The following is a 27633-nucleotide window of genomic DNA, read 5'->3' on the forward strand; positions in this document are numbered from 1 at the left end:
TCTCTTTGACAGACCTTTATTAGCAGACTGTTCCCTACATGAAGAATCCAAGTTAGATTTGCATTATAACAATTTGTGGTTACAGCTACAAAGATGGTTGTCATTTTGCATTGATTTTTGCATTCTGATACTCATATTCCCATTAGGCCACACTGGTAGGAAGGAGCCACTGCAGAATTTGTGACAGGTCTCAAGAAGGGGGGTGTGGAAAAAAAATCGTATCACTAATCCAGACTGGTTAGATTTCCATGTGGCTAACCACTGACAGCACTGGCTAGTCAAGGCAGAGCCTCACCTTGAAGACTCTCCATGAACCACCAAAATCTCTCAGCGAAAAAGCAGCTGCCGAGTGCCAGCAAACCCTTTTCTGGTTTCTCTCACACTTCACCACGCCACGTGCACGTGAAGAGCGCTGGCTCAGCACAGGGCCTGCCGATTCAGCCTCAAAGCACAACTGCAGCAGCTTGTGTCCAAGTGCAAGTTTCCCTCCGTCTCTCTGGAAACTTGTATTCCCTTTAGTCCCTGAGATTTCTCCCCTCCCCCCTTACCTAAAAATTCCCCAAGGTCGCTCTCAATTGGCCGCTGTGACACCCAACATACACAGACCTTCTACTTCCCAACTTCAGCCATCCACTGAAACCCTTCCAGCCACGCACAGAGGCAATTCCAGAATAAGGCGAGCCTCACCGCGCACCCTCTCCCTCCTCCCACCGTACTGCTTCCTCACCAGCTCCCTTCTCTCCTATGGCTTCCTGCTACAGAATTTCTCTGGGCTGAGGTCCTCCAGCAACAACCCCAGACGTGGGAAAGGCAGCTCAAGCCCCAAAGGGAAAGTACACAAGTGACTTTAGCGTCCCTCCCCACGACTCAGCTGTGTGATGTAAGAGAACAAATAGAGAACTTTTTAAAACAGGAGAAATACAAGCACAGTAACAATATTTAAACAAGTCTATAAAAATAGTCCGACATAACTCTGTTCAAATAAATACAAAATAAATATGCTTTAAGCAGTAAGACAGTGGAATGCAATGCTGGTCCGTTTTGCCCAAAATGTAAAGTTGGATGAGGATCTCCCAGGCCTCAGAAGCCAGATCCTATCAACTAAAATAGCCCATAATGCAGTCAGAGAAATTTTAAAGCCATCTCTTTCCCTTAGCCTTACAAAAAGCACCCTTTGAAAGAAAAGCAAGCACATCTTAAGGACTGAAAGCTCAACTCTCCCAGTGACAACCAGCCCCTCTCCCTAACACCCCTTCCCACAGCAGACATACTCCTGGCTTGGGGACTCCATCCCGCTAATGCAAACCTGAACATCAATCTACAAAGAGGTCTAAAGAGATAGATAGCAGCGTAGGCACGGGGTTTGGAAAAGGTCCACCAGCTCTCCTTGGCACCAGGCAGAATGGAATTCAGAGGTCCATGCAATGCTGCACAAGGGCTCTCGTGTCGTGCTGGGAGCACAACTGCACAGGAGCTGTGAAATATTGTCTTTTTGTGCACTAAAGCCATGCATCAAGGTGCCAGTCCCCCCAGGGCTCTCCTGCCTTCCCCTTTCCAAGCCCCTGCTGAGTATAGGACAAGCCAATCCCGGCATGCAAAGGATACAGGCATGCAGGCTCTAGTCTGCTGCTTCTGTTAGTAAGTGCATCTTGTTAGTGGATTTATGAGACACACCTATAAAAAATAAATAATCCTAATTCTTCATCAGGCTGGCCTAAGTAACCTTCAGCCTGACTGGATAAACCACTGCCCACCAGCCCTCAAAACCAGTATAGTTCAAAGTTACATTTCATGTCAAGTCTTGGAAGCAGAACATGAATGTCTCCTACCCAAAGGAATATATGTAAACATAATAACAAGCCTGGTGTGGCAGCAGCTCCTACACAAGGTTTGTACAAATTTAAACAATGGGTAGGAAGTTAAACAACTGAATGGAAAAAGAAGCTCTCTGAATGGAAAAAGAAGCTCTTCCAGCAAGTCAGAAGGTGCTCATCTGCAGGCAAACAGCTCCGTACACGCAATACACGGCAAGCAGACCTGTTACCCAAATCTTTGCTACTCTGCCATACTGCTGGGAACTGACCTCAGCAACTTGTGCCTTAAGATTCTCCCAGGAGTTCACCTCCTGGTCTCCCAAAAGGCCCAACAAAAAGGACCACGTGATGCTTTATGTGAAGCTCTGAGTAGCAAGATGGCAAAGGACACCAGATCCTCCCCTCCCCCTTACTGACTCACAAACTATCTTGAGATTTCACAGCTTTGCTTAGTCAGCTTAGTGTCAACACATTCACAGAATGAGAGATGGCTATACGTCTTGGGATTGCACCCCAAGATTTCAGAGTTCAAAGTCCTCGGCATCTCCTGGTCACCGTGACTGCACGCCCAGAGTCATCTTCAAGTTTTCATAAACCACATAGCTGATGCTCACAGCTGGGATCACCTTCATAAAGTTCGGCGCCAGACCCCGGTAAAGACCAAATGCTCCCTCTGTCTTCAGAATGTGTTTAAAGAGTCCCCTCATCGTCACTTCAGGAGCACCCTCCACTGAAGCTGCAACAGGGAAAGCCACAATAAATAACACTGTGAAAACACTTTAAGGTAAAATCTGTCTCAAAGAGCAGTTCTGATTCATGTGCCTCCTGTGGATGTTCACAGAGCGAAGGCACCTTGTGGAGGACAGCCCCTCACTCCTCAGCAAGCCGTAGCTGTGCTGCACATCACAGCCATTTTCCCAAACTGCTCTGCAGATGCCCTTAGTCCAAAACTCCTGATTTGAGCAAAACAGAACCTCTGTCCTGGAGGTGCCTGGCCCCAGATGCTAAGGGTAGCACAAAGTCCACCGTCCTCTTACAGCATGGCAAATAGCCTCCTGCTCAGCTGCACCGGCCAGCTGGGGCTGTTGTTGCAATGTTTACACTAGAGGACCTTTACCCTGCTCAGAGACCATGACAGGAGCTCCCACAGTTCCCAGAAGTTCTCACCTTGGGCCTGCATGCGTGTCCTCACAAGAGCCAGCGGGTAACTGGCGAGCTGCCCGCAGGTACTGGAGATGGTGCCACAAGCCAGCAGAACGAAGACTCCCGGGTCAGCACTGTTGACAGCATAGCGTTGCAACCAGGCGTTTTTTAGTGTCTGGAAGGAAAAAGCCAGTAGTTAGCAATAAAAAGACAATCGAAAGAACAGCACATTGCATAGACGATCTAGCATACAGGCCCAGAAAGCCATGTGCCATTCAGCCAGAAGCACTAGGCTTCCCAAACCTTTTTGAGCTACTGCTACTGTAGTGCCTGGGGAAAATCCCTTCTTTAATTTTCTGCTTCAATTTTCTCAAAAATAAGAAAAAAGAAACCATGCATGATGTTGACTAAGAAAGGAGAATCGTTGTATTGGATTATCTTTCAGGCCATTTTGGGTTTAAAAAAAGAAAAAAAATCCATTTGTGCCCCATAAGGCTGATCAGGAAAGCTTTGATAAATGACAAACTCCTGCAGTAACTGACTGGTCTGACAGTGATAAAGCTACACAAGCAGCACAGCCCTACAATAGCATGGTGGGTTGACCTTGGCTGGGGAAAATTAACTCAATCTCAGCCAGACCCAGTAATAATAGGTTAAAAGCTTCATACCTCATAGACTGCCAGGTCAATACCAGCATACGGAATGATTCCTAGCATGTTGGGGATGTAGCCTTTGTAGAAGGCAGCCATTCCTTCCTTCGAAAGGATGTTTTTGGCACAATCCAACATGCCTGAATATTGCCCTGTCTTCCTTAGAGCCATCCGTGTTTTCAGAACCTAGAAGACAAGAATAAATACCATGAAGGCCTACAGGAGAATCAACAGGAGAAAAACATACAAAGTCATTCTTGAGACACGATGGTCAGGCTGAGAGCAAGTGTCACGCGAGCAGCATTACCCGACATCACCTCCGAGAACTCATTCATTAAGCTATCATAGTGCTGGTGTTCTACCCCCGTTTTCCCATCTCAGCACCTTGCCCTGACCCCTCCTGGGCTGGACTATCAGCCACTGCCTCACCTCCATCGGGTAGATGCTGCTCTGCGCAATGGCCCCAGCCAGAGAACCAGCTAACAGCCGCTCGTGAATCCTCAGCATTTCTTGGTCGGTACCGATGAACCGCTTGATCTGTAGAAGCCAAAACAGACATTGAGGCTCACTGACTTGTCTCAGCCGTCTTTTTCTTTTTTTCAGCTTGTCCTTCTGCAAACCCTTCCGCAGCCAGATTTATCTGTGCCCTTTTACTCACCTGCTCGTAAGCCATGAACTTAATGGCGGATTCCGGTGCAATCTTCAACACATTGATGCCATTCCCTCGCCACAGCGACCTTGGTCCACCCTCTCGGATCATTTGAGTAAAACCGCCAACGATGCACATGTTGTTACTGCGGGAGGCATGAACCTGGGAGAGAGAGTGCAAGTTTGGATTAGTTCCAGTCCTGATTACGACAGTGCTACGTTTTTCTGTAATCCGGGGACAAAAGGGCGTTTTTTTATTTACCCAGAGATTTGCCAAGGCTTTAATCCCTTCCAGACAACTTCTACAATAGGAAAGCAAGCTTCTTTTCTTTTTTGCGAAGTCTAGTGTTAACTAATGAGTCTAATCAATATCTCCCTCTGGAATGGGAGGAAAGGTTAAATCGGCAACTCCCATACCTAGCATAGGATCAGCTACCCACGGTAAACTTCTCAGCTGGCTCAAGTGCAGGTACAGTGACAAAGCAGGCTAAAAGCAAGTTTTTCTAACTTATTATTTAGATAATACCGAGTATGAGCTCTGCCAGCTGACCACCACAACCACTTCAACTCTCATGGGAACACAAGACTTGAACCCAAGTTTTCCAGTGCTCTAAACCACAAAGCACTCTATTGACAGTTTTCACATGTCTACCTCCCAAAAGATTCCATTTTTTTCTAGTCAACGAAGAATAACTTTTTAACATGACTTTGATAATTTAAATAATCCAGAAATCTTTCAAAAATAGCAATATAAAACCAATGAGATTAATCCTGGCCAGAGTGCTGTACTGTGTTGATGAACAGTCTCATCTCCTAGGCATCCAAGAATATTAAAGGAATCTGCCCGGTATTCAAACAAACTGGAACTGCTCCATCATACCTGCATGAGCACTTTCAAGCGGTCCAAGGGAGCTGTACAGGTTCTGGACACGGCACCTGCACCTCCACCTGCAACCAGATGTCTCCACCACATCCCTGTCTGCCTCTCTTCCACTGTGAACTCATCAGGGACGGTCAAATTCTCTCCTACATCAAAGATCTGCAAAAGCATAAGGTGTTGAGAAGTGTTTCATCAGCTAATGATGTTGCCAAAGTTTTACTGCTCCTTATCAATGCTAAGTGTTGAAGTACTGGATATGCTTATTCCAAGTCAGCAGCTTATCTATAGCCATTAACTGCTGCATCTGGCCACAGAACTGCCACTGCTATAGCACGTCACACGGGGAACCTTCACATTCAGAAATTTCTGACCAAGAAGCTGGCAACTGCTGAACGTTTGTCTGCTTTAAAATACTGTGCATCACAGTAAGGAACAAAATGACCGACTGCAGGCAGCTGCGTGGCAAAAAAGCTGGGCCTCTCTGGAACCTTCCAAGCTCACAGCCAGTTCAATCTCGTTACATGCTATTTACACCCACTGAAATATCTCCAGGAAGGACTGCTGCCTGTAAGATCAGTTTCTAGTCTTAACAGGTCCTGAACCAGCAGGGGCTGGCCACTGGTGCAAAGCTCTGAGGTGCAAGCCAAGTGAACACCCTCATCTTCTTGCAGAACGTGCAGTTGTTATCACCTGTGCCAGAGGCTTCACATTATCACGTGCCAGTGATAGGTGGCAAGATAAGAGGACAGGACAGGAAGCAATTGGGCGTCTAGGGCTACAAGGCAGCTACTGAACCATGAAGAGAAAGATAGGGACTGCAGATAGCAGCTCCTGGGGGTCAGGACTCTTAAGAAGCTGGGGAAAGACTAAGACCTGTTGTGGAGGAACCATTTCTTACCGTGGAGTGCTTCCAGTACAGGATGATTTCAGGAATGTTCTCCACTGGGTGCAGCAGGTGATAGTCTCGCCACTCATTCCAATCAATTGTCATTGTCCCGTTTTTATCCATGCTAAAAAGATTTATCAGTAGATGAGTACAGACTCCCACTGGATGAGAAATTCCTCCTCCCCTTCCCTTTGATTATTCAGGCCTACACCAAAAAAGCTTTGCAAAGCAACTACTAAAAGACTTCTAAAGAGACACAACACAAAGCTAGGAAACCTTCTATTCACCAAACACTGCAGAGAGGTAGAAGTGGGCTCCCTTTTTCCTTCCCTCTCTCTCCCCTTTAACTGACCCAGAGGAGTAGTTGTACCCCCTCCTGCCAAACTTAGGGACTCATAACTGACACTGAAGGGAAAATAATACTTACTAGGTGACAGGACCCCAGAAGTGTCCCGTCCTTATTCTGACACACAGGCAAACAGACAGAGGGAAGGTAGCAGAGGAAAGAAAGAGGAAAAAACAGCACAAATAAGTGGTTGTTAACATGTTAGTGCCACATGCATAAAGCACTCAGCATTTCCAAAGAGCACAGTCTTTCTCCAAAGCAGCAAGCCCAGGGCAACAGGACAATCAGACAGGGATGCAAATCAGCTCAGGTGCAAGCACTTCCCCACAACAGGTCAGGAAGATAAGAGATTCTGACAGTAACTCTCCATAATGCATTACAACCTTGTAAGTGTCAACTCATGGAAAAAAATCAAAATGAAGAATAATAGGCAAAAAGGGAGGAGCTGAAGTCTCTGCAAAGTGTGTACAGGGTAGAGAGAGGAGATGGGTTCCATGTCCCTACATTTCCTTCTAACCCCCTGAACAGTAACGCAGAACCACCAGCTGCATCCTCACCTCTTCAGTATTTTCTCAGCCTGCTGTTCAGAGATCTTGACCCCCAAGTCCCGAAGAGACTGTACAATCTCCTGGGCATCAATACGGCCTGCAAAGATAAAGCAGTGAGCTCAAGTATATACATTACAAGCTAACGCATGCAGTAGTCTATTCATGAGCGTGAGAAAGGTGTTTACCATCATTCTTCTTATCCAAACTCTTGAAAACCAGTCTCAGCTTCTTTTCATGATCTTGGAGATAGTGAACGAATTCCTCAAAATCCAGCTGTCCATCCAGGTCCTTGTCTCCAGCCTTCACAATTTTCTGTTCAAAAAACAACCGAAAACTGTCACTTCCTTTGTTCATTCAGACAGATCTGCTCCTTCCTCTACCATATTTAAAGATCATTTCCTACAGGACTGACTTTTCCTCCAGAAAGTAGCTAACAGTTATGATAACTCCTCAAAGAAATTTGAGGAAAGCAGTAGTGTAGAAAAGTCACCTGATTCCAGGCAACTGTCTCCCAAAGTTAGTTACGCAGATGAAATGCCTCATGCTTTTATCAGGGATATTCTGCTCGTATCATGTGTCTAATCTCAGTCTTGTGTCTTGATTAACACTTAAAAAGCCCTTGTAGAGGTTCTTGAACTAAGTATGAGGCAACAGATTTGCATAAAAAGTGAATCACAAAACTTCAGGTAATAAAAAAACCTGAACAGGAAAAGGAATTTCATGCCTACTATGATCCTTAGAGAAGTAAGTTCCCTCTGGCAATAACTAACTCCAACCAGAAAAAGCCTGTCCAGCTCTAGTGGACACAGCCAGAGATAAAAACCCCTGTGAACTGGTTTAGGCACCCTGAAGCTATGTGCTTTAATTATACAAGTTTCCATGAGATGCATATAGAACAAGAAAAGGCTCTTAGTAGGACAAAGCTTAAATCAAGATCAGACTCTGTGCCAGACATCTAGGACAAGGTAAATGACTAATTAACTCGCTCCAGCATGGGGCAATAGCCGATGGACTGTCCTCTCTAAAGGCACGTGGCTACGTGTTGACAGGAGAGGTGATCTCCAGACTGTAAGAATGTGGCTCAGGGAGTTCCTATTCCCCTTCTTGTTCAGTCACTTGCCTTTGACAGCCTGTAAGTCTTTTTCAACATGAATCAGTGAGCAACACTAAACGAGGTGTGATTCAGTCTACTGCATCACCCAGATTTTTAATTCTCATAACAGTTCTGTGAACAGCAGGTGGGTTGTTAAGGAAGCTCTGTGATCAAACACTAGGCTAACCCTCTGTTCACCAATATTTTGTTCAATATTTAGGCTTCAAGGGTAATAGGCAAACCTAAGCTTATTGTGATGTTTCCTCAGCCTATGAGCACCTGTCCCCGTCATAAGCATTAAGTCTTTGTTTCAATGCCATTTTAAATGACTTCAATACTAAATACTTCAGTATTAAAACTCTCTCTCCCTTGCCCCACCAAGTCCTGTCACTTTAGCCCTAATGCTCTGGGGATTATGCCTAATCATTTTATGAACCTTAAATAAGAAAGTGCTGTCCCAGCTGCCCCGACCTTTGAGGTACGCCCAGTATTCTTAACCTGCAATTTATCATATGACTGTTGCAAAGTTCAGATATGACCCCACATTCAACTTGCAGGCTAAAGATAGACCAACATCCCTCGCATGTCAGCAGATTGGCCTTGAACAGCTGAATCAGGGCTTCCCTCTGACTGGCAACCCCCAACCAGTTGACAGGCACTAAAAATTGGGAGGCACTAGAGAAATGTGACTGTGCAACTGCTCCCGCTCTCTCAGCACACCCCTAACAAGTGCAGAGATGTGCAAGGAGTGATCAGAGACTGCAGGTAATAAAAGCTGCCTTGCTCTGCTAGTCTTCTTCCTCCGTGATCACAAAGCAAAAATGCTGTGAGTCTGTCAAACAGTAACCTGCAACACGTGTGAAGGGCGAGAAAGCCAAGCTCCCAGCATCTTTTCCAGAGATATGAACAAATATCTGCCTGCAGGTCTTTGCCTTTAAAAGCAAGTATGAAATCTCCATAGACTGAACTGCTCATAACAGCCACGCTGGCTGCAGACGTTTCTATGGTCACCTGCGTAACACGCTGTCCCTGCTGCAGGCTTTGGGACCCCACACGTCCTAAAGCTGCTACATACCCCATTTGTGCGTCTGCACAAAGGTATAAGAAGCCTACCCAGCTTTGCTGTTTGACGAAAATCACACCAGCAGCAGCAAGCCGAAAGCAAGGGCTGTGATAGAGCTGGACCAAGCGCTCCACAGATTTAGTGCATCTCCCTTCTGCAGCGAAGGGAAATGCTCTTGCACAACCTCCCCCGGCTCAGCCCACCCACCGCTGGCTCACAGAGCCGACCTGCTCACCTTCATGGGGTGAGACCTGCATCAGCTTGAGCTGACGTTAGATTACACACCTCCTGTCAGGAGGGGGGAGGCGGAAGGGTGTAAGAAGGAGGAAAAGGAAGAGGATGTGAAACGTTGTATTTGAGCAGACTAGTTAAAGCAGAGAAATCATAGTTTGGAAAACCCCTTTTCCTATTGAACTTGCATCAAATCAACTGGTTTAAACAGTCTTAGAGGCACTGAAATCTCATCAGATTCAAGCCAAATGAATCAAAAAGAAAAAAAGTCCACTCCACGCTGCTTCAGCAATCCGTGCCAAAGGGCAAGAGAAACACGTACATGCTGTACCCAGCTATTACAACAGAGTCGTCATGAACTTCTCCCCCTCCGAGCAGCCACTCGGGGGGTCGGAGACCACCCCTCCACAGCTCGCTCCCTCCCGTTCCTCCCTCGGGGCCATACCTGCTTCCACTGGCGGTAGGTGGAGAACTCCTGGGAAGGAATGAAGAGGCTGAGTCGGAAGATGGATTTGAGTTCAGCCGGCAGCCCCTTCGACTCAAAATATTCAAACTCTGTCTGCGACTCCCCAAACACTGGCACATACAGACAGAGGCAGAGCATCTTTCTGAGCCGGAGACTCAGCTGCCCTGCTCAGACTGACCGGGAAGGGAAGCAAAGCTGAATGATTCCCCTGAGCTAATTTCAGTGCGTAGTGGAAAGGAAATGCCAGTGAGTCTCATGACACATGCCTATGAGCGCACTGGGCTCCGGTGGGATTGGCTGTACAAGCCCTGCCCTTCTACTTAAAAGGGAAGCCGAGGCTGTACAGTCCCACCCAGCTGCCAGCGAGACACCCGACCCATGTGAGCTGCCTCCCGTTGCTCAACACCAGGCTCCCATTAAGCCCCAAGACCTTACATCACGCTCACCACAAGTTAACTCTTACTGGCGTGTCTTTTAAGCCAAGGGACTTTGGCCAACATCCGAGACGCTCATTTGCTGTCCCTTACTTCTGATCAGTCCTTTCTGATCCTGCTCTCACCCCTCTGGGGTTTTACACACGCAGCACAGTTGGGACCAGTCTTGATCATAACCTCTCCCACCATACAGCACAGGAGGACTCTCACTGTTCCTCTTCCCACAAATTCTTCCTCTAAAACACAGTAAGAGCAAGAAGCCAGCCACTTACTGCTTTTATACATGTTTGGGATATCCAGCTTAAGCAAAAGCTTTGAAATTCCACTTTTATAAGGCTATTTTGCTATGCCAGAGTTGATTGGCTTTGGCTGAAAGTTCTCCCAAACCCACTTGTGCCAGGTAGGAGCAGGCAATCTCTGCATACCAAGAGCTCTCTCCTCTGCAGCACTCCAGCGTTACTAACACAGACAGCAATAAAGCCTGTGGAGAAGGTTTGCCATTGTGCCAAATACCTAAAGAACCACCAAAATCAAGAGCAGGCTTCAAAACAGACCCAGCTGCTTCAAAGCCTCCTAGCTAGGCATGCACACAGCAGTTACGCCAGCTTAATAGTTATTCCTCCTCTTCCAACTACAATTAAACATTGCAGTCGGATATGTGCTACAATGACAAGTGGCCAGGGCAGAACATTTTCCAGTTTCTACCATTTACAATTTAACCACTTTGTAAGCGAGTTCCTGAGCTTTCATCAGAAGCAAGTCAGGCTGAAGAGGGAGTGTGGCACATGCATCATTTAATGTGGATATAATTACAGGCTTCTGAGCATTCAGTGGAGTTTGATGTATGGGATGACACCTAGTACTAGAGCGAGAGTACCAAAGCAGCGCAGTAGATCACAATACTGCTCAATACAGAATTACTAATTCCTTACATTAATTTTAAATTAAAGTTATAGTCTTGATATTCCTCAAAGAGACACTAACATCTAACAAGAGAAGGAAGATGCAAAAAGCCATAGCCAATAACCAAAACACACTAATCCTGCCCACACTTGAAGTAACACAGCATGTTTGCTAAACTGGTTTACGCCAGCCCAGCTAACAGCCTTCCCCACCACTGCGGACACAGCAACATTTTCTTGTGTTTGCTCTGTCTGAACACACTGCCTGGCCAGTGCAAAGTCCAATAAGCACTCCCCTTCTCAGATCCTAATCCACAAGGGGCCTTTACATCTTTACCGTGGGATTTTGTTCTTTAGATTTAAATAAAAGCCAAGGTCTGTAGTGAGCTGTTTGTGGAGCTGCATGTCAATCAAACAAATTGGGAATATTTAATCTGGGGCTTTATTTCAAGGATTTTATTTTTTATATTATTTTAAAGCTTAATAGATCACAACTCGCAGCAATTCGGTACCCTTGAGAATCATGACCTACAACAGCTTCTTATGCCCTCCCCCAGGCACCTCACCTTCCATGGCACTACTGCCACGTTACCTAACCAGGCTTAACCTACTCCCTGCTGACGTCTCTCCACATGAAAACAGGATCTTCTCAGGGACTCCAGATCCTCTTAAAGATCAGCTGCAGCAGCTCACTACATGCACACCAACAGCACACCCCAGCCTTCCCACTGAGTCTCACTGCCAGCAGTACCCTAACGCTACACCCCACTGGTCACAAGCGAACACCTTCAGCAGCCTGACCGACACGAGCAGCTCCCCGACAGCTCCAGGTAGTAAGTGAACAAACGTAACTCAGATTTGCCCCACCAAGCCTTAAGATCCTCTGTAGTCCTTCCCATGAATTGCCAAGCATGGCTATAATAGCTGCCTGGCAGCTCAGTTGCTATGCCAACATGATGCAGATTTTCCTAATAAACTCTGGAGTTGGCAGCTAGAGACAAAAGGCAAAATCTGCACATTTTAGGAAAAAAAGCCCTACTATATACGTCAGAGAAAGGGAGAAAGGTAAGGAGGTTAAGAAAGCTGATTTTAAGCAGGGTATTAATTACAGGACAGCGAGCTAAGGAGAGACAGATTACAAATGAAGTTTATACCAGCAATTCTGAGTATAATGACAAAGGGAACTTAAACAAGCATTAACAAGTTTTTAGATTTCACCTAAAAAAATCCTGGCAAACCTGGAAGTACTCAAAAGCAAGATAGCTCTCCAAAGCTGGAGGGATCAGTGCTGCTGGAACACAAGTACTATGAGCCCAGGCCTTAGCAGACGCAGCCGGACCCGCTCCCGCAGCAGCACACCCCTCCCAGGGCTTCAGGCGGGAGCGATGGCCAGCGCATCCCTCATCAGCACTGTCTGTTCCTGATCAAGCTGAGGACAGGGCACAGAGCTCCAAATAAAGTCAGTCCTCCCCAATCTTCTTCCTTCCACCAATTCTGCCAATGAAGCCAGAGCTGGACCTACACCTTTGTGGTCCCTGTGAAGCCAGTCTAGCTAATACCCTTCTTTGCTAAGGCGAGCACTTGATGAGTCTGTCTTCCTTCTACAGAAGGCTCACTTTTCTTACCATCAAGGAAGCTGCAAACTCGTTTTCATTTTATTTATAGCATTCATTTATTTATAGCATTTGGTTCTTATTTAAATGCTGCACGAGTTACCAGTTTCAATACCCTGCCATTGCAACGCTAACCTTTCCAAGTCATTTGTACTCTTCCAGGCATCTGCTTCATCACCAGTTTACTACATCAGCTCCAAAAGGTACCTCCCAAAGGATGGGAGGATGCGGCCATACAAGGAGCAAGAAAATATGCTGTTTAATTTTGAATTCACGTTGCTAAAAAAAAAGTCTCTAAAAATATCAAGCGCCAGTGAGTGTCACAGCCACATAACTAACATCCTCCTTCACAAGCAAAACAGGTCTCTGGGCAAGTACACCATGGGCCAGAGAGAGAACCACTATTGCTCCAAGTTTTCACTAAGTTCTGCTGACTTGGTATTTTTTAATTTCTGGAAACTAGCTTATAATTAATTGTACAGTACAGAAAGTCCTCAGAAAGCACAAACAAAGAGTGTAAAGTGTATGAAGGAGGGGAGTTAATCATTTAAGAGACCCCAGCAGAGTAAAGAGCTGCAGCCAGCCAAGACTGTGCAAGGGGAAGGATAGAGACCAGGGAAGGCAGACAACACTACATGGTATTTATTGGACATAAAGGTGACCAGGAAAGGTGACCTGTTCCACTGACAACACACAGATCCAAAGTTACAAGTCCAGATGGTGACATCAGGGGCAGATCATACCTCTCTTCTGTGTACACACACCCAGGGGCCAACGCATCACATTTATAGTCAGTATTTTCTCCCACATTTGCAGAAACAGCTTCATGTTGAAATCGTTACCTTCAAGCAAGGATCTGAGCAGAAACACGCCAACAACAACACGAAGACTGAAGAGCCAGGGCTAGGAAGCAGCTCCAGTCAAGCTTATTGATACATGTCAATTCCTTACAGTAACCTCAGTATAAGGTGTGATATTTTCTGGTTTTAACAGATAGGTAGTTACAGGTGTTTTTACAAAACAAAGTGACATACCAGCCAAGAGACTTCTCCCAAGGTCACAGACAATCAGTGGCAGAGAACAAAAGCCATGTGTCCCCCACATTTTCTTTAAACACCAAATAATAATGTTTGCTCACAGTGGTCTATAATCTACCCCTAAGGCTGTATGAGAATTTTGCAACATTTCTCCTTCAGACAGGTAATTAGGACACAGATATCTGATCAATCACAAACAAGTAATTGCAGCTTAACAAGTTACTGTCCACCAGCTGAGCCACGATGACTAGGTGCAGTATTAGCCAGCCTGAATCGCAAGGTAAAAACATATCTGCATAATCCTCAACAGAAGAGCTTTACACTGCGTTTTACTTTACAATCAGGGCAGGCTAAAATTACAGTCACAACCTCCTAGCAGATGGGCAGTTACTTCCTAAGCTGCAATAACTCCATTTTACCACATCCTTATCCTCCAGGTATTTCTCCATTAGCCAATGTTAGGGTTTCTATGCAGCGAAACTTCCCAGGGTCACACAGAAGAGATTGGCATCAGCTTTCAGAGAAAGCTTCATTTCTAGGTGTGAACAGATGGGCTCTGCCTGACTGAGGGACCATTGTTCCCTGCAGGACAGCAGAGATTTTCAGCCCTACGCTTTCAAGGTTTTCATCACAACCTCCTTCAGTTCTGAGCCTCTGTCCTTCTTCAACCTCCTTGCATGAAAGTCCTCCTCAAAATGCGCACGCTCCTCTTTTTAAAGAGGATGCACAGTGCTAACTGCTAACGATAGGGATGAAGGCAAAAGTCCCTGCAGATTTTTCAGTCTGATTCAAGCAGGGAGTGGCTTCTGCTCCCCAGAATGCCACCCTGTCTGTTTCCATTCAGAACAGCAGCTGAACAGACACTAATCCCCTCTACAACTTAAACCTGTTCATCCCCCATTTTAAAGAGAAAGCTTACAGCAACAACCATGCCCGGTTCCCTGTTAAATAAGCTAGATCCTGCAAGTCACACACCCCTACCCCTGCTGCAGACCTTAGTATTATCCCAAACTCCCACCACTCGCAGGGGTTATGCCCGACTCCTTCTCCCCTAATCCCACGTCACACCCTTGGTCTTAAACCACAAGCAGTCATTGCTGACTGCACCATCCTCAGGAGAGACAGACAGCATTCCCTCCCCATCAAAAATAAACCAGAACTGCAGTCAGCCAGCACTGTGCTAGGAGCCCAGGCACTAAACTAAGCAGCTTTTGTTTGTCTCCCCCCAGACAAAGCCTCACCATTTATTCTCCGCCAATTGTGCGCACCCACCACCTCCCTGCTCTCCCACCCCCTGGGAAGTTCCCATCCTCACGCAGATTTTAGTCTCTCCCTTATGCCACCCCGCTCCCCAGGGACGGGTTTTACTCTCTTCCAGGCTGTGCCATTCAAATAATACAGCCAGTTACTCATTTGCTCAAAACATGCTAGTTTTTCCAGAGGCTTGCCAAATTACCAGTGACTCCGGAACACGTTAGGATCTATTTGATCCTTTGCTGGTCTCCAGTGCAGGGGTGGGACTCGCCGTTAACCTGCATTATTATTCCCTGCCCTCTCCGTCATGCTTCTTCCAAGTTGCCCAGGAACCTTCCAGACCCCTCTATTCCCCTTTGCCCCTAAACAGCATTTTTCCCCCCTTTGAACATCATATCCAAAAGGTTAGATCACCTCCTCTCTTCACAGTCATTCCCCTGGTCCCCCCACATTTCCCTGCTAGCAAGCACACACTGGACCCTGCTCCCTTTTCCTGTTCCTCTCCCCCCTCCCCAAATACACACGCACCCACCCCCAGCTACGCACACACCCAACCTGCAACACCCCTACTCCCGGCAGACCACACACTCCACTGTCATGTGCACCAACCCCTCCTCAGGCCCCTGGATATCCCGTTACCTTTGGAAAATGCTCTGCGGGTCCAACCACCAGTAGGATAGTTGGTCTCCTTTCAGTGGGATCAGTCCCTCTGTCCTGTGGCTTCCCCAACATCTTTGGCCCTTTCTCCCCGGGGCCTGGAAGTGGGGTGGTGTTTCTGGCCTCATCCTCTTTTTCATCTGCAGGACCTTGGCATATGGCCCTGGGAAAGAAGCTAAACAGAAAATGCCAAAGGGTCTGCAGCATTGCTGCTCCAGAGAGCATCCCAGGCAGGGAAACCCTGCGCGCCCAGGAGCTGCCCGCTGCCAAGGGTGATGTGACTGCACTACCAAGCACCCCCAAGACAGGAATCGGCACGGCAGCCAGTAGGAGCTTCAACCCAGCGACTCCACAGGCTCAGATTCTTTACAGACCGCTCCTGCGGACGCTTCCTGCCTTTTGAAATTGCTGCTACTGCAGTCGTGCCTGGCCTGACAAGCAGCTCATTGTACCAGAGCCTCAGAAATCTGATGGCAACAGACAAAGCACAAGACCCCTGGCACGGAGAAGCCGAGACGCTGAGCTTTGGAGACTGCTCGCACAGAGAAGCCGAGCCGCTGCGCTTAAGCGGAAAGCTAAAGATGAACCTCTCCGAGAGAAGCTTCTCAGAGCTGCCAATTCACCCGCATGTCCTGGCTCATCCTAACGGCACATCAGCCGAGCAGCAAGGCTGAACACCCAAGGCTGCGTCCCCACTGCAGCAGTGCCCAGCCAATCCTCGCTCCCAACACTGCGGTGCTCCGGAGCACGGCAGCGCGCGCAGCCAGGCGGGAGCGCGCCCTCCACGCAGGAGGCACCCCGCAAAGGAGCGCGCCCGCCAACGCCGTCGGGCAGGTACGGGCAGGGAGGGCAGCAGGGCAGCCGTCCGGAGCGCAGAAGCCATGGCCCCCGATGCGATTCAGCAGCGCGGGATTGTCGGAGGCGTGTACGTACCCGCTTCTGGGGCTCGGCAGCTTCGGCCGCAGCTCTTTGTTAGGGCAGCAGATGGTTCTGCAGAGAGAAGCCGGCTTTTCCCAGCCATGGCTGAATTAACCTCTAACTGCACCCTCTCTCCCTGGTCTATTATAGTGTCATCCGTCATTACAATAGCTCTTTGGTGCTGCATTGTGCTTCTGCCATTTGGCTTTCAGCGCAACACAGCGACACGCTTCCATAGCATTTATGGCTATTCATCTACACACGCTCTAATACGCTATGGTTAAACTATCGCCGATGAGTCAAACGGGCCGAGTTCTGCCGAAGGAGCCTTTAACCGTACAGTCAAGGCGAGGATTAGCCAGAGCACGGCCACAAGTATATATCAATATATAAGCACCGAACACATGACCTTGCCCAAATTCCTCCAAGAAATGCCTTGTTTCAGCAGCAGTTGCTCATAGCCCTGGCTGTAAGGTTGGGGCTATCGGCCTCCCGGCCAGGGCATCACCAGAAAAGTCAACCTGCCTTGGTGGAAGCGAGCAGCCCACATCTGGCAGGCACAACAGCAGCCTGCAGACAGTAAGGGCTCATTTGCTGTTTTAAAGTACCAACAACTTAATATATAGTCCTAGATTCTTGCCTGCCTTTTGCATCTACAGACAGAGGGCACTGCATGCCTCACTTTCCAAAGTATTATGACTTTTCCTTAAGAGAACAGTTTGGATTTTTTTAACACACAGGATAAATAAACACAGACCAAAGATAAATAAAGACCACATACATCACCCGAGGCTCCCTACCCACAGTACCACAGCAAGATCTACAGCAAGCACAGGACCTCCATTTTCAGCTTTTAGCTTTTGAGAGTGACAGACTGTAGGAAACTTTTGTTTTACAGATATTAGATATGAAAATACAATCCAAAACCTGAAAGGACTGCAAGCTTTAAGTAGCCAATTCGCAAATAAATTTGAGAGGAAGAACACTAAACATCACATTTGGGAACTTGCTAGTGTTGAATTCCCTTAACCAACCTGAGTAATGGAAAAAGTGAGAGCCAAGTACATAGACATCACATTAAAAATGAATTCTTCTGCAAATACATTTCAGAGTTACTTAAGAAGAAAAAAACGCTGTTTAGTCATAAGGTCTACATAGAGTACTCAAAGTTTTTTACCTTAAAACTTGACACATACAAAAAAATAACAAAGCATTAAAAATTCACAAAATTCAGAGGCAGTAACACTGGGGTGAGGGTATGGAAAAGCCCTGTCCCTCTCTGAGGAATGGCACAGCCCAGTTCTAGCTGGGATATAATCAGAAGCCCCGGCTCAGGCACAGGCAGGAAAGAGTGAAGAATTTTTGTCATGCCTCCATTACCTTGAGCTGCTGCCAGTCATCACAAACAACAAGCACAGAAGTTAAACTGCTTTCTAAAACACAGTGAATCAGATCCTTTAAAATGACATTTGAAAGTTTCTAACACTCAGGCCAGAGGAAGAACAAAGCAGATTTTCTGAACTGGGAAACGTTCTTCAAAATCAGCTTCTATTAGCCTAAAGCTGTCGTTTCACAAGAAACTGGTCTGAAGCTTACTGCCTCTAAAAGAGGTCGTCTCACACATCCACATCAGCTCTGCATTTACCTTGCTCCCATATGCTCCTCCAACAACCTCATTAACCCAGCCAAAAGTTACAGAGCTTTCTGCTGGGGTAACCAGTTGAGGCTACTCATGGATGGGGTGCAAAAAAGTGTGACTGCCTGTGGCAACGGCATCAGAGCTGCCTGTGGCAGCAGCAGGCACACCGGCCCCACCACTCACAGAGCTACAAGCCACAAAACAGAAGGCAAGACACTTGAGTGGGACGTTAGATTTGTCCTCAGTGGTCACTTAATACTGGGCTGCTACTCACAAGGACCCATTAAACCAGCTGATGTTACCCGACACTATTGCTTACAGTTTCTCTGCATAGTATTTATTAGCTTTAGTGGTGTGTGCATGGCAGGGACCCAATCTTCCTTTGTTCATGCAGACATCCCATAGTAAAATAATAATTTGTGCAAGAAATTACATGCCTGGGGTGCAATTAAAGCAGACACTCAGCAATGCTTCCTTGGCCTTTGTCCTCGCTAAAGAAAACCTCAGAGGAATTCTGCCACCGCACTAATCCACACAGCTCCTTCAGAACAGACAGACTTTTCTAATCATATTTAGAAAAAAAGCATTTCTTTTACCAAGTGGGGAATTTTATTAGGTCAGAATAATAAACCTAGTAACGGCAAGATGATTATTGCTAGAGGCAAGACAACTGCTCTCCTACAGGGAATTTGTAGGGAAGTATTACCCGACCAACACCACCACGAAGCCAATCATTCACACATAAGAAAAGATTCAATAAATACCACAGGTCCAGCCTGAACAGCGACACAAAGGAATGGAGGAGGAACAAAAATTCACTTTTTCTAGAAATCATGAACAAACACCTAGGCCACAGTGAAACAGCTTTCCTGACCTAGGCTTCATTAGGAGACCATAAGCCCTCCAATTCCAGCTGTTTCCATGAACCAAGCCCAGGATTTTGAAGGCAGAAAAGCACCAGGACTGATCTGAAAACTGGCTCTCAGCCAGCACACCAGTCACCGGAGACCAAAGGCGCCTGTGGCAGCTGGCCTCAGAGTCCTACACCATCCAAATGGATAGTCATTAGATAGCCAGAGGAGAAGCTGACAATAAAGTCATGTAATCTATCCAAACGGAGACAAAGGAGAAAGGGAAGAGCAAGACAGTGACGTGCTTTGCTTAATTAAAACAGTATTTTCCTCAGTACTGCAAGCTGTCAGAAGGATGTTCTGTTTTAAGCCAAAAGCTCAAGGTATCTTGTATCCTCTTCAGCCACATCATGCAGGCCACTTTTTAGTACCTGCTAAGTCTGTAACTCCAGTTTTCAAACAGGCATTTGCTCTTTCCAGCCTGGTAGTACCAGGCAGTAATTCAGATTCAGACCATTTGCTTTAAGATGGCTTCTAGAAGACTTCTGAGTAAGTGCACAGCATTTTCCAGCAACAATCTGAGCCTCATCACCAGACAACTAGCTAACACATAAAAAATGCAGGAGGGAGGGTGAAAAGAAAAGGGGGCAGAGGGAAAAGGAGCTGTGCTTGGAGCAATGACCCTTCTCCTCCTCCGCGGCGCAGGAAGAGCTGCCACTGCGGTCGCCGTCTCCAGTTCCTTAAGTGACCCCACAGGAATCAGCAGTGACTCATCTCCTTCGGGCGCTCTCCTGGAAGCACCCCGAGGAGCACTGCCTACTCGTGTGCCACCCAGAGATAGCACCCAGCCTGCCCCAGCTGGGATGGGCCACCATGACTCCTTCAACTACCTCTTATCTTTTCAAATGTAATTTCTGAAAGATGAAAACGTAAGTACTTCTCACTTTTTAGAAAGCCAAACCCTGCACAGCGCTTCTCGCACCACGCCATAAAATCTAAACGTCTTGGCCACTGCTGCTTAAATAATTAAACTGTCTAGTGACATTCAACTACATTAATATATTAAGGTGACACAGCATAGTTCAGTGAACACTACAAAGAAACCCAGGTCACCTCGTTATAGGAAACCTGGCACAAGTGATCAGCTATTCTAGTCGATATATTAAGGCAACCGGGGACCAGTGCCAAACACAGAGAGCGCTGGCCAGGACGGGGGAAATACACAGCCATTGCCCAGAACAGCGAGTTCCACCAAGGTCATATCATATCACATGAAGAACCAGGGATTGACCAAGAGAAAGGGCATCCTCAGTACTCAGAAATTAGAAAGTCAACTTCTCGCTGCACTGGAAAATTAACCAGGAATATAGCTAGTGGAGAAACGATGGCCCCCCAGCAGCCCGGGCCCAGGCTTGCTCTCACACAGCCCCTGTTCTCTCAGGCTAAGCAATGTAGATTCACATACCAAACAGCTTTGCCTTTCCAAGCAACTCATGATCTAAAAATTTCAACAATTTCTCTTACAGCAGAATTCTCCACTGTAAGCCACTTTAACTGCCAGAAGCTCCCCTGCAGCTCGCTTACGTATGACTTCGAAAAACTAAGACGTCTCCGCTGCCTTTCCACACTGACACTAGTTATCACAGCTACGCTTCTCCACCTGAGACAAAGTCTGGGGCATCATTAAAGTGCTCTCATGTCCCACATTCAGAGGGACAAATATAGCAACAGGACATGAACAAGAACAAAGGCTCATTTACCATTTGCTACAAGTAGGTCTAGAAGAAAAAAAATCCCTCCCCCTGCTCCTCCTCCCAACACCATATCATGTTATAATATATGCAACAGAGAGCACAGAACTGCAGCATCACCGTTTTGTAGGGCTCTCAAACAGGAGACCGAGTCCTTGTTATGGCTTTGATGTCATTTTATTAACAGTTGTCAACCATTTAAGGCTTCTGCTCAATATTCAACCAGATTCATCACGGGTATAGTTTCTTTTAAAAAAAAATTAAAAGAAAGAACAAGTATACTGAAGTCCTGGAGGTTTTTTTCTGCCCTTATCTCAGTAATCTGACTAATAATCCAATGCGGATGAGGATAAGGAGACACTTTCCACTACTTACCAAGGCATCTAGCCCTGGTCACCAAATAATGTCCCACAGAACGTGTTGAAAGACCAAAACCCTGCTGCATATTCTCCAAAGGCACAATCAGTTGCCTTGGATCAGTTTTGTTGTTTCATTTCACTCAGGCTCTGGGGATCCTACAGGCATTCACTTCACTACAGAGTTCAGAATACATCCCATCCCGCCGAAAACAGAAGGGTGAGAGACCATGTCAGTGACATGCAGGCTGCCTTTCTGCAAAGAGAGACTCTCACATAACATCAACAGTTACAATTGATATGCTCAAGTCAAAAGTTGCATCCACATCCCACAGAAGTCAGCCAGTATCCTTCATTCATTATCACTCTGCAAATAGGACAAAGGTCTCTGCTAAATAAACCTGAGAACCACCAGGCTTCTCCAATTTCCTGCAAGGCAGGGCAAAAAATGATCATGGAAGAACATCCCAAGATTGCATCTCTCAAGAGTTACATACCTGGTCCTGTACGTACATGAACATAAAGCAACACTTGCCTAATCCACAATTGTTTGTTTATACGCAAGGTAAGCTTATGCAAGAGCAAGTTTCTCTTGTATGTATTTACATCTGAAAACTCACTTCCAATCTACCCCTTTGAACACTGAGTGGACACACACCACCAGTTTAATACATTAATCACACTAAGGCAGGTCTGATGACCAAAGACCAAGTCTGAGTAAAGACTTTTGAGAGGTTGCCTGGTCTCCAGCATCCCTCTCCTCCTGCCCTCCCCGTGTGACCTCTGGGTCCAGGCAGAGTGACAGAGGCAGGCAGCCAGCGTGCCAGCCAGTCTCCCTGACATTCATTGTCACAGCGCACCCTCCAGCCCAGCAAAGCTCTCGCTTTAGGAGGTTGCTGGCCAAGTCTATTAATAACTGACACTGCACTGAGAAGTTTCCTTGTGCCAAAGCCAATCTCTGTATTTCTCAGTCTTTGCAGCGGCTGTCAAGAACCAATTTGATTGATTACAAAGAGTTCATTTGCGTCTTCAGCATGCCTAAATCAGAGAAGGTAACAGAACCCAGAATTCACACCAACTCATCCACTTCCCACAGCTTGAAAGGCTTTATCTATGACTAAATCATTGACCTACAGTTCTACTCTTGCACCAGATTTCCCAAGTGCATGAGAACAGGACCTTCATCAAACCACACATTTTACAATTTATAAAAAGCAAGAACAGGCCTCCACTCCCTACAGACCCAGCAAATACAATCTTTTTTGCTTGCTATTCTAATGCACATTATACATAAATGCGTGGAGTTATTTAACACATTCTTGAAAGCAGTTTCACCTTGTGTTAAACTGGCTCAGGGTATCCACATTTGTCCTTTGGGATTAGTCAGGAGATGGGTGATTGAGAAGCTGTTGGCAAATACCTTTCAGCAGAAGGAAGGGTATCAACTGGAATTTCAAACTGTAACACTGCTTCATTTGTTTGATACAATTTGTGTTGCTCAACCCTTCATGACAGATTACCAAAGCCTGGCTAAAAGCTCCACAACTGCCCCAGCAGGACACAAGACACACAAACCATGAAGATGTTGTATCTAAATGTACATAGGTTTGGAGAGATATTCCAGTCTAGATTACAGAACAGTATTAGAATTTCTCTCTTTTTATCATAAACAGACTTCTGCAACACAATAAAAACTCAGATCCTCCTTTTCCAAATGACTGTGAATGGAAAACAGGTGAAAGCCTCACACAGAAGAGATTCCCCTGCTTCCTCTGCACCTTACAGTTGCTGAGAATTTTAGTACATTATGCACAGTATAATACAGAGTATTCAAAAGTCTTGGAGAGTAAAATAGTTACAGAAATAGAATCTGAAATTAAGAATTAAATGACATCATGACAGAAGATAAAATATTGATCAGAAATAAGATTAAACTTATTTATGATTTCAAGTGCTACAATAGAAAGTTTCTCAATCCATCCATGGAGGCACTTCCGAAAGAACTAAGTGATCAACTGTCCCCGAGCAGCATGGACACAGTGTTCTCTGACGGCTGCAAGAGTCCAGAGATGCACCTAAAAAGCAAAATCATTCAGAGGAGAGGCCTGAAGCAAAGCAAACGCTGCAGAGTCCAGCTGCAGCAGTGCAGTTACGCTCTTTGGTACACGTGAAAAGTGAACAACAGAATTTGTGTGGGAGTGTGGACAGCCAGAACTTAGGAGATCAAAGAGAAGATACCAGGCTAAGAAATAAGTGATGAAAGCAGATGGGAAGATTTCAGCAGAATGGGGGCTGATGTAGTTTCACGTGAGGAAGCTGATACCGAGGAGCAATAGGCAGTCACACAGATGAACTTTGGAGAAGAAAGTATCACAAGGCCAAGGAGGACATCATCATTACAGCAGAGTCAACCAGACACTTGTAACTGAAAAGAGACAAGGGTTATGTCTGCTCTGTTTCTTAAAGCTGAGAGAATTAGTCCAGCAGAAGATGCTCAGCACCACCACAGAAGAGGTAGCTGCAGACAAAGTTTACCACTTCAGTCTGTCTCTAGGCAGCTGGGATTAATTCCACCAGTTCAAACTGTCTGGAACTTCAGCAGCAGAGATCCTCCAGCCCTGTAGTTAATTGGGATCAGTAGGAAAACAGTTATATTGGCAAATACACAAATACTACCATCACATGTCCTTTCAACAATGCATCATCTCCAGATACAAAGTAGAAAACATCATTCTGGTTCAACTGTCTCTATTTCCATGAAGTGTGTACTTCCAGTTCCGTAAGTCTACACAAATATTTTCATGAGGGAAGTCAGAAAGTAGTAATAACAGGAGATTGACTACTCCAGAGGTAGATGTAGTTTAGCAGCAAAAGACTATCCCTTTACACAGTAGAACAAGAAAGCCTTTAAAAAATTCTTCACATGGTTATCACTTTACTGCTCAAGCAAAGTGAAGTATGTGAATTGCTTCATGCTAACCAGCACAAACAAGCATTTCTTTAGAAGGCTCACTGACTTGGCACACTGTATTTGTCAAATGGTTTAAAGATAACAGCATGGGTGAAAAAAATCCAACGTTTACATAAGCAAATTCCACCTCAAAGGACATCCAAGTACAACCCCTTCTCTCCCCCACCACAGAAGGCCACCTCTAAAACAGAAGGCAGCAATTTTCCAAGAATGCTACAAAGGGTTTTATCTCAGTAAGAGCTCTCAAGCATTAGAGCCAAAACATTGTTCATTTTCTTTTCAAGTTGCAGCCCAAAACTATTATTGTTACAAGGCCTTTTAGCCTCCTGACGCAAAGAGATTAGCAACATTCAGCTAAGATTGGTGATAACCTCACATTAGGAGACTAATATTTTCTCCGTCTGTCTCCCAAGCGTTAGAAGGCAACTCCCATATCAAATGTACCGTTGCATGGAAGGAAAAATAAAATGCACCGGAGCCACCAAGTAATTTACTAATCACAAGCAATTCATGTGATTTATGCCTAAATCAGTCTCCAAACACCATGTCCAATACATCAAAAAGGTTTTCATCTTGATGCTTAAGCACTTTTCTTGAGTGTGACTTCATATTAGTTACCCCAAGCACCCAGTTGCCGTTATTAGCTAACGATGGGGCAGAAAAAAGAAGGGCTTATTAATAGAACTGCCTGGGAAACAGGAAGTTTATTTTATTTTCCTAAAAATTACACCACGCGGAAGTTTTCTAACCAGCTCTCCGAGGACTGTTCCCACATGTTTAACTGGAACTTAAGAGTTTTGAACTCTGCATCCCCGTTCTTAACGGACGCTTTTTACACCGCTGAAGGGGATGCTCTGCAGTACTAACAATGCTTTGCAAACTCTATTCATCTAACCAGCCGCTTCCTGCACGGCGGAAGAGTAGGCAGAGGAAGTGAAGAGCTGAGGAACAATACTGACAGACAAGGGCTTCAGCAGAAAGACAGGATTGTTAAGCAGCATCCAGACAGTGCTTCCCTCCGACAGAGCAGTTCCAGTCCCTGCAGAACGTTCTTCTCTGCCGCTCCCACAGCGTGGCAAGCAAAGAAGCTATCTGCTGGGAAGTAAAAACGCATTTTGTTTCATGGTGCATCCTGCTAGCCTGGAGAATGTCAGGCTGGATTGAGTAACGTGCCCAGGAGAAAAAGGGAATGCAAACCGAGACAGGCATGCAGGCGTAAGCACAGAGCGCTCTGACGAATGAGGGACTTTTGCCAGAGGTAAAGGATTCGGCACCCACGGGTGGCAGCAGGTCAGCATTTCACAGGGCATGCACAGGTGATTTATATGGTATAATCAGATTTCATTACCAAAATGCACACAGCAGAAAATCGCCATGGCACTATCGTTATTTTTAGAAACTGCACAGCTAAACCACTCACAAGATCCTCACACCACAGAAGAATTCTCACACATTACAGCAGCAACAAAGATGCCAACCAAAAAGACATGTTAGAAGTTAAGATGTTGGAGATTCAAAGTCAGAAAGGAACTAAAAACTCTGGAAAGGATGAATACATGCAATTAAAGCACTCAAACTGGGGCACCACTCCCAGAACTGGGAGAGAATAGGAACTGTCACTTAAATTAGATGTCTTTTCAGTGACTCAGAAGTTATCCTTAAACTCTTCTTCCTTCCTGCAGGATTGAGGCACTCTGAGATGGCACATCCCCGACTGCACCCATGTGTTTATCTCCCATCCTCCCAAGATACTCAGCTTTTTATGGTCCTGCATATAAAATACAAGAGACTAGGCAGGAACAAACTGTGCACTGAGGACAAGCCCATTACTCAGATTCATGCAGATGTAAATTGCACTAATTACAGTTAAATAGAGCAACATCACGTTGAACCTTGAAGCCTAGAATCGTCAGTGTACAGCATCACACAAAGAGCTGTGTGACCACAAAAGGGCACAGCTCCCAATACTGAAGTAGAAAGCCAGTGAGCTGCACATTTCATATCCTCCACAGGCAAACCGTACAAATACAGCAGCCTTCCCACATTTTAAGATATTTCAAACCCCTTAAAATAGATAATTGAGTTTAGCATGTATAAGCCATCTTGGGCAAGAAACCTGAGTAGCAACATGGTGCCAAAGACTAACATGAGGAAGTGCAATGATGCAATGAAAACTGCACGACAACCTGACTGCATCTATCCCTTCCAAAAAACCTTTTACAAATTTAAGTAAACATGCAAGCTTCCTAGTCCCTGGACCTGGAGAAAGAGGATTTTCTTTATAGTGCTTCCTGCCCAAGCAGTAAGTTTTCAATCCTAAATTCCCACAGTTAATGCTGCACGTGCCTACAGGTAGTAAGCAAGCAGATTCCTCCGGGTTTAGTGTTCAAGTCAGCAGGGCTGATTTTAGGCAAGTACCTAGAAATGCTTAAACGCTCTCTCGGGAGCGGAGCAGCGGCATCTCCCACCACACAAACGCCTGCGCTCTCTCAGGGTCCTCCCGGCTACGCATCAGGAAGGTAACTGGATACAAGCGCCGGCATGCAACAAGCAGGTGCCCACTATCACCAACTAACCTGGCGGGTCTCTGCCCCGGCCGGGGCACAGTTACCGGGTCTTCAGAGCCCACGTCCCGCTCCCGAGAACGGCGGAGCCGGGGGAGCTCCGCGGCACGGAGCCGGGATCCAGGGACAGACCCGCGCTGCGGGGCGGACACGGGATGAGGAGGGCGGCCAGACCCTTCCTCACCCCCCAGCAACGCAGGTCCGGAGCCCAGCCCGGCTGGGCCCCATCGGGTCAAGCCCTGCCGCCCCGCCCGCCCCCCGCCGCTCACCAGAAGGTCCAGCTCGGTGCGGTGCAGCCCGAGGCGGCCCAGGCCCACGGCCAGGTCGTGGATGCAGAGCGCGCCGTCGCGGTTCACGTCCAGCTTCTGGAATAGGGCGCGGAGGCGCCGGTCCTGCTCGGAGGCCTCACACAGAGACCGCCCGCAGGGTCCCGCGCTCCCGCCACCGCCCTCCGCCCCCGGGCCGGTCGCCGCGCCGGCGGCCCGCGGGGAGCCGCAGGGACAGAGCACGCCGCTCACCACCGGGGAGGCCAGCGAGCGCCGCGCCCCCGGCATCCTCCCGCCGCCCGCCCGCTCCTCACACGCGCCGACACCGGCAAATGGCGGCGCTTCCGCCGCGAGGGACCGACACGGAGCGCTTCCGCCTTCGCGCCACACGCCGCGGCCACCACGTGACGCTCCGCGCCGACCAATGGCGGCGGCCCGCGCGCTGGCGTCAGCCAACACGCCCCCGCGCGCACCCCCGGCCTCCACGCGAGCCCGCGAGTGGGCGGGCACTGACGTCAGAGGGACGCCTTCCCCTGCACCAATCGGAAGGAAACACCGCCCGGGGCGGAAGGGGGCGGTACGAGCGCCTGGATCCAACTCCCATTGGTTAAATCCCCGGGGAGAGGCGGGGATAAAGCTACCACATCTCCAA

At 47.0% G+C, this 27633-nt stretch overlaps 1 protein-coding gene across 6 annotated transcripts; it reads right to left on the reverse strand.

Moving 5' to 3' along the window:
* SLC25A25 (solute carrier family 25 member 25) lies at positions 1-27386 on the reverse strand. 6 transcript variants are annotated; one of them, XM_074846082.1, is made up of 11 exons: positions 26985-27308; positions 7101-7227; positions 6925-7012; positions 6449-6484; positions 6034-6145; positions 5136-5294; positions 4266-4418; positions 4037-4144; positions 3626-3793; positions 2982-3132; positions 1-2550 (listed from the first exon to the last, which is right to left on the reverse strand). In XM_074846082.1, the coding sequence occupies exons 1-11, from the start codon at positions 27267-27269 to the stop codon at positions 2366-2368; spliced, it is 1572 nt and encodes a 523-aa protein (XP_074702183.1). In that variant the 5' UTR covers positions 27270-27308; the 3' UTR covers positions 1-2365. The 6 variants fall into 6 exon arrangements, with proteins under 6 accessions (XP_074702183.1, XP_074702185.1, XP_074702187.1 ...); XM_074846084.1 differs by lacking the exon at positions 26985-27308 and adding an exon at positions 15648-16428; XM_074846086.1 differs by lacking the exon at positions 26985-27308 and adding an exon at positions 9748-9991.
* Between the last annotated feature and the right edge of the window lie 247 nt (positions 27387-27633).

The sequence above is a fragment of the Strix aluco genome, chromosome 20 (assembly GCF_031877795.1).
Source record: "Strix aluco isolate bStrAlu1 chromosome 20, bStrAlu1.hap1, whole genome shotgun sequence".
NCBI classification, from domain to species: Eukaryota; Metazoa; Chordata; class Aves; order Strigiformes; family Strigidae; genus Strix; species Strix aluco.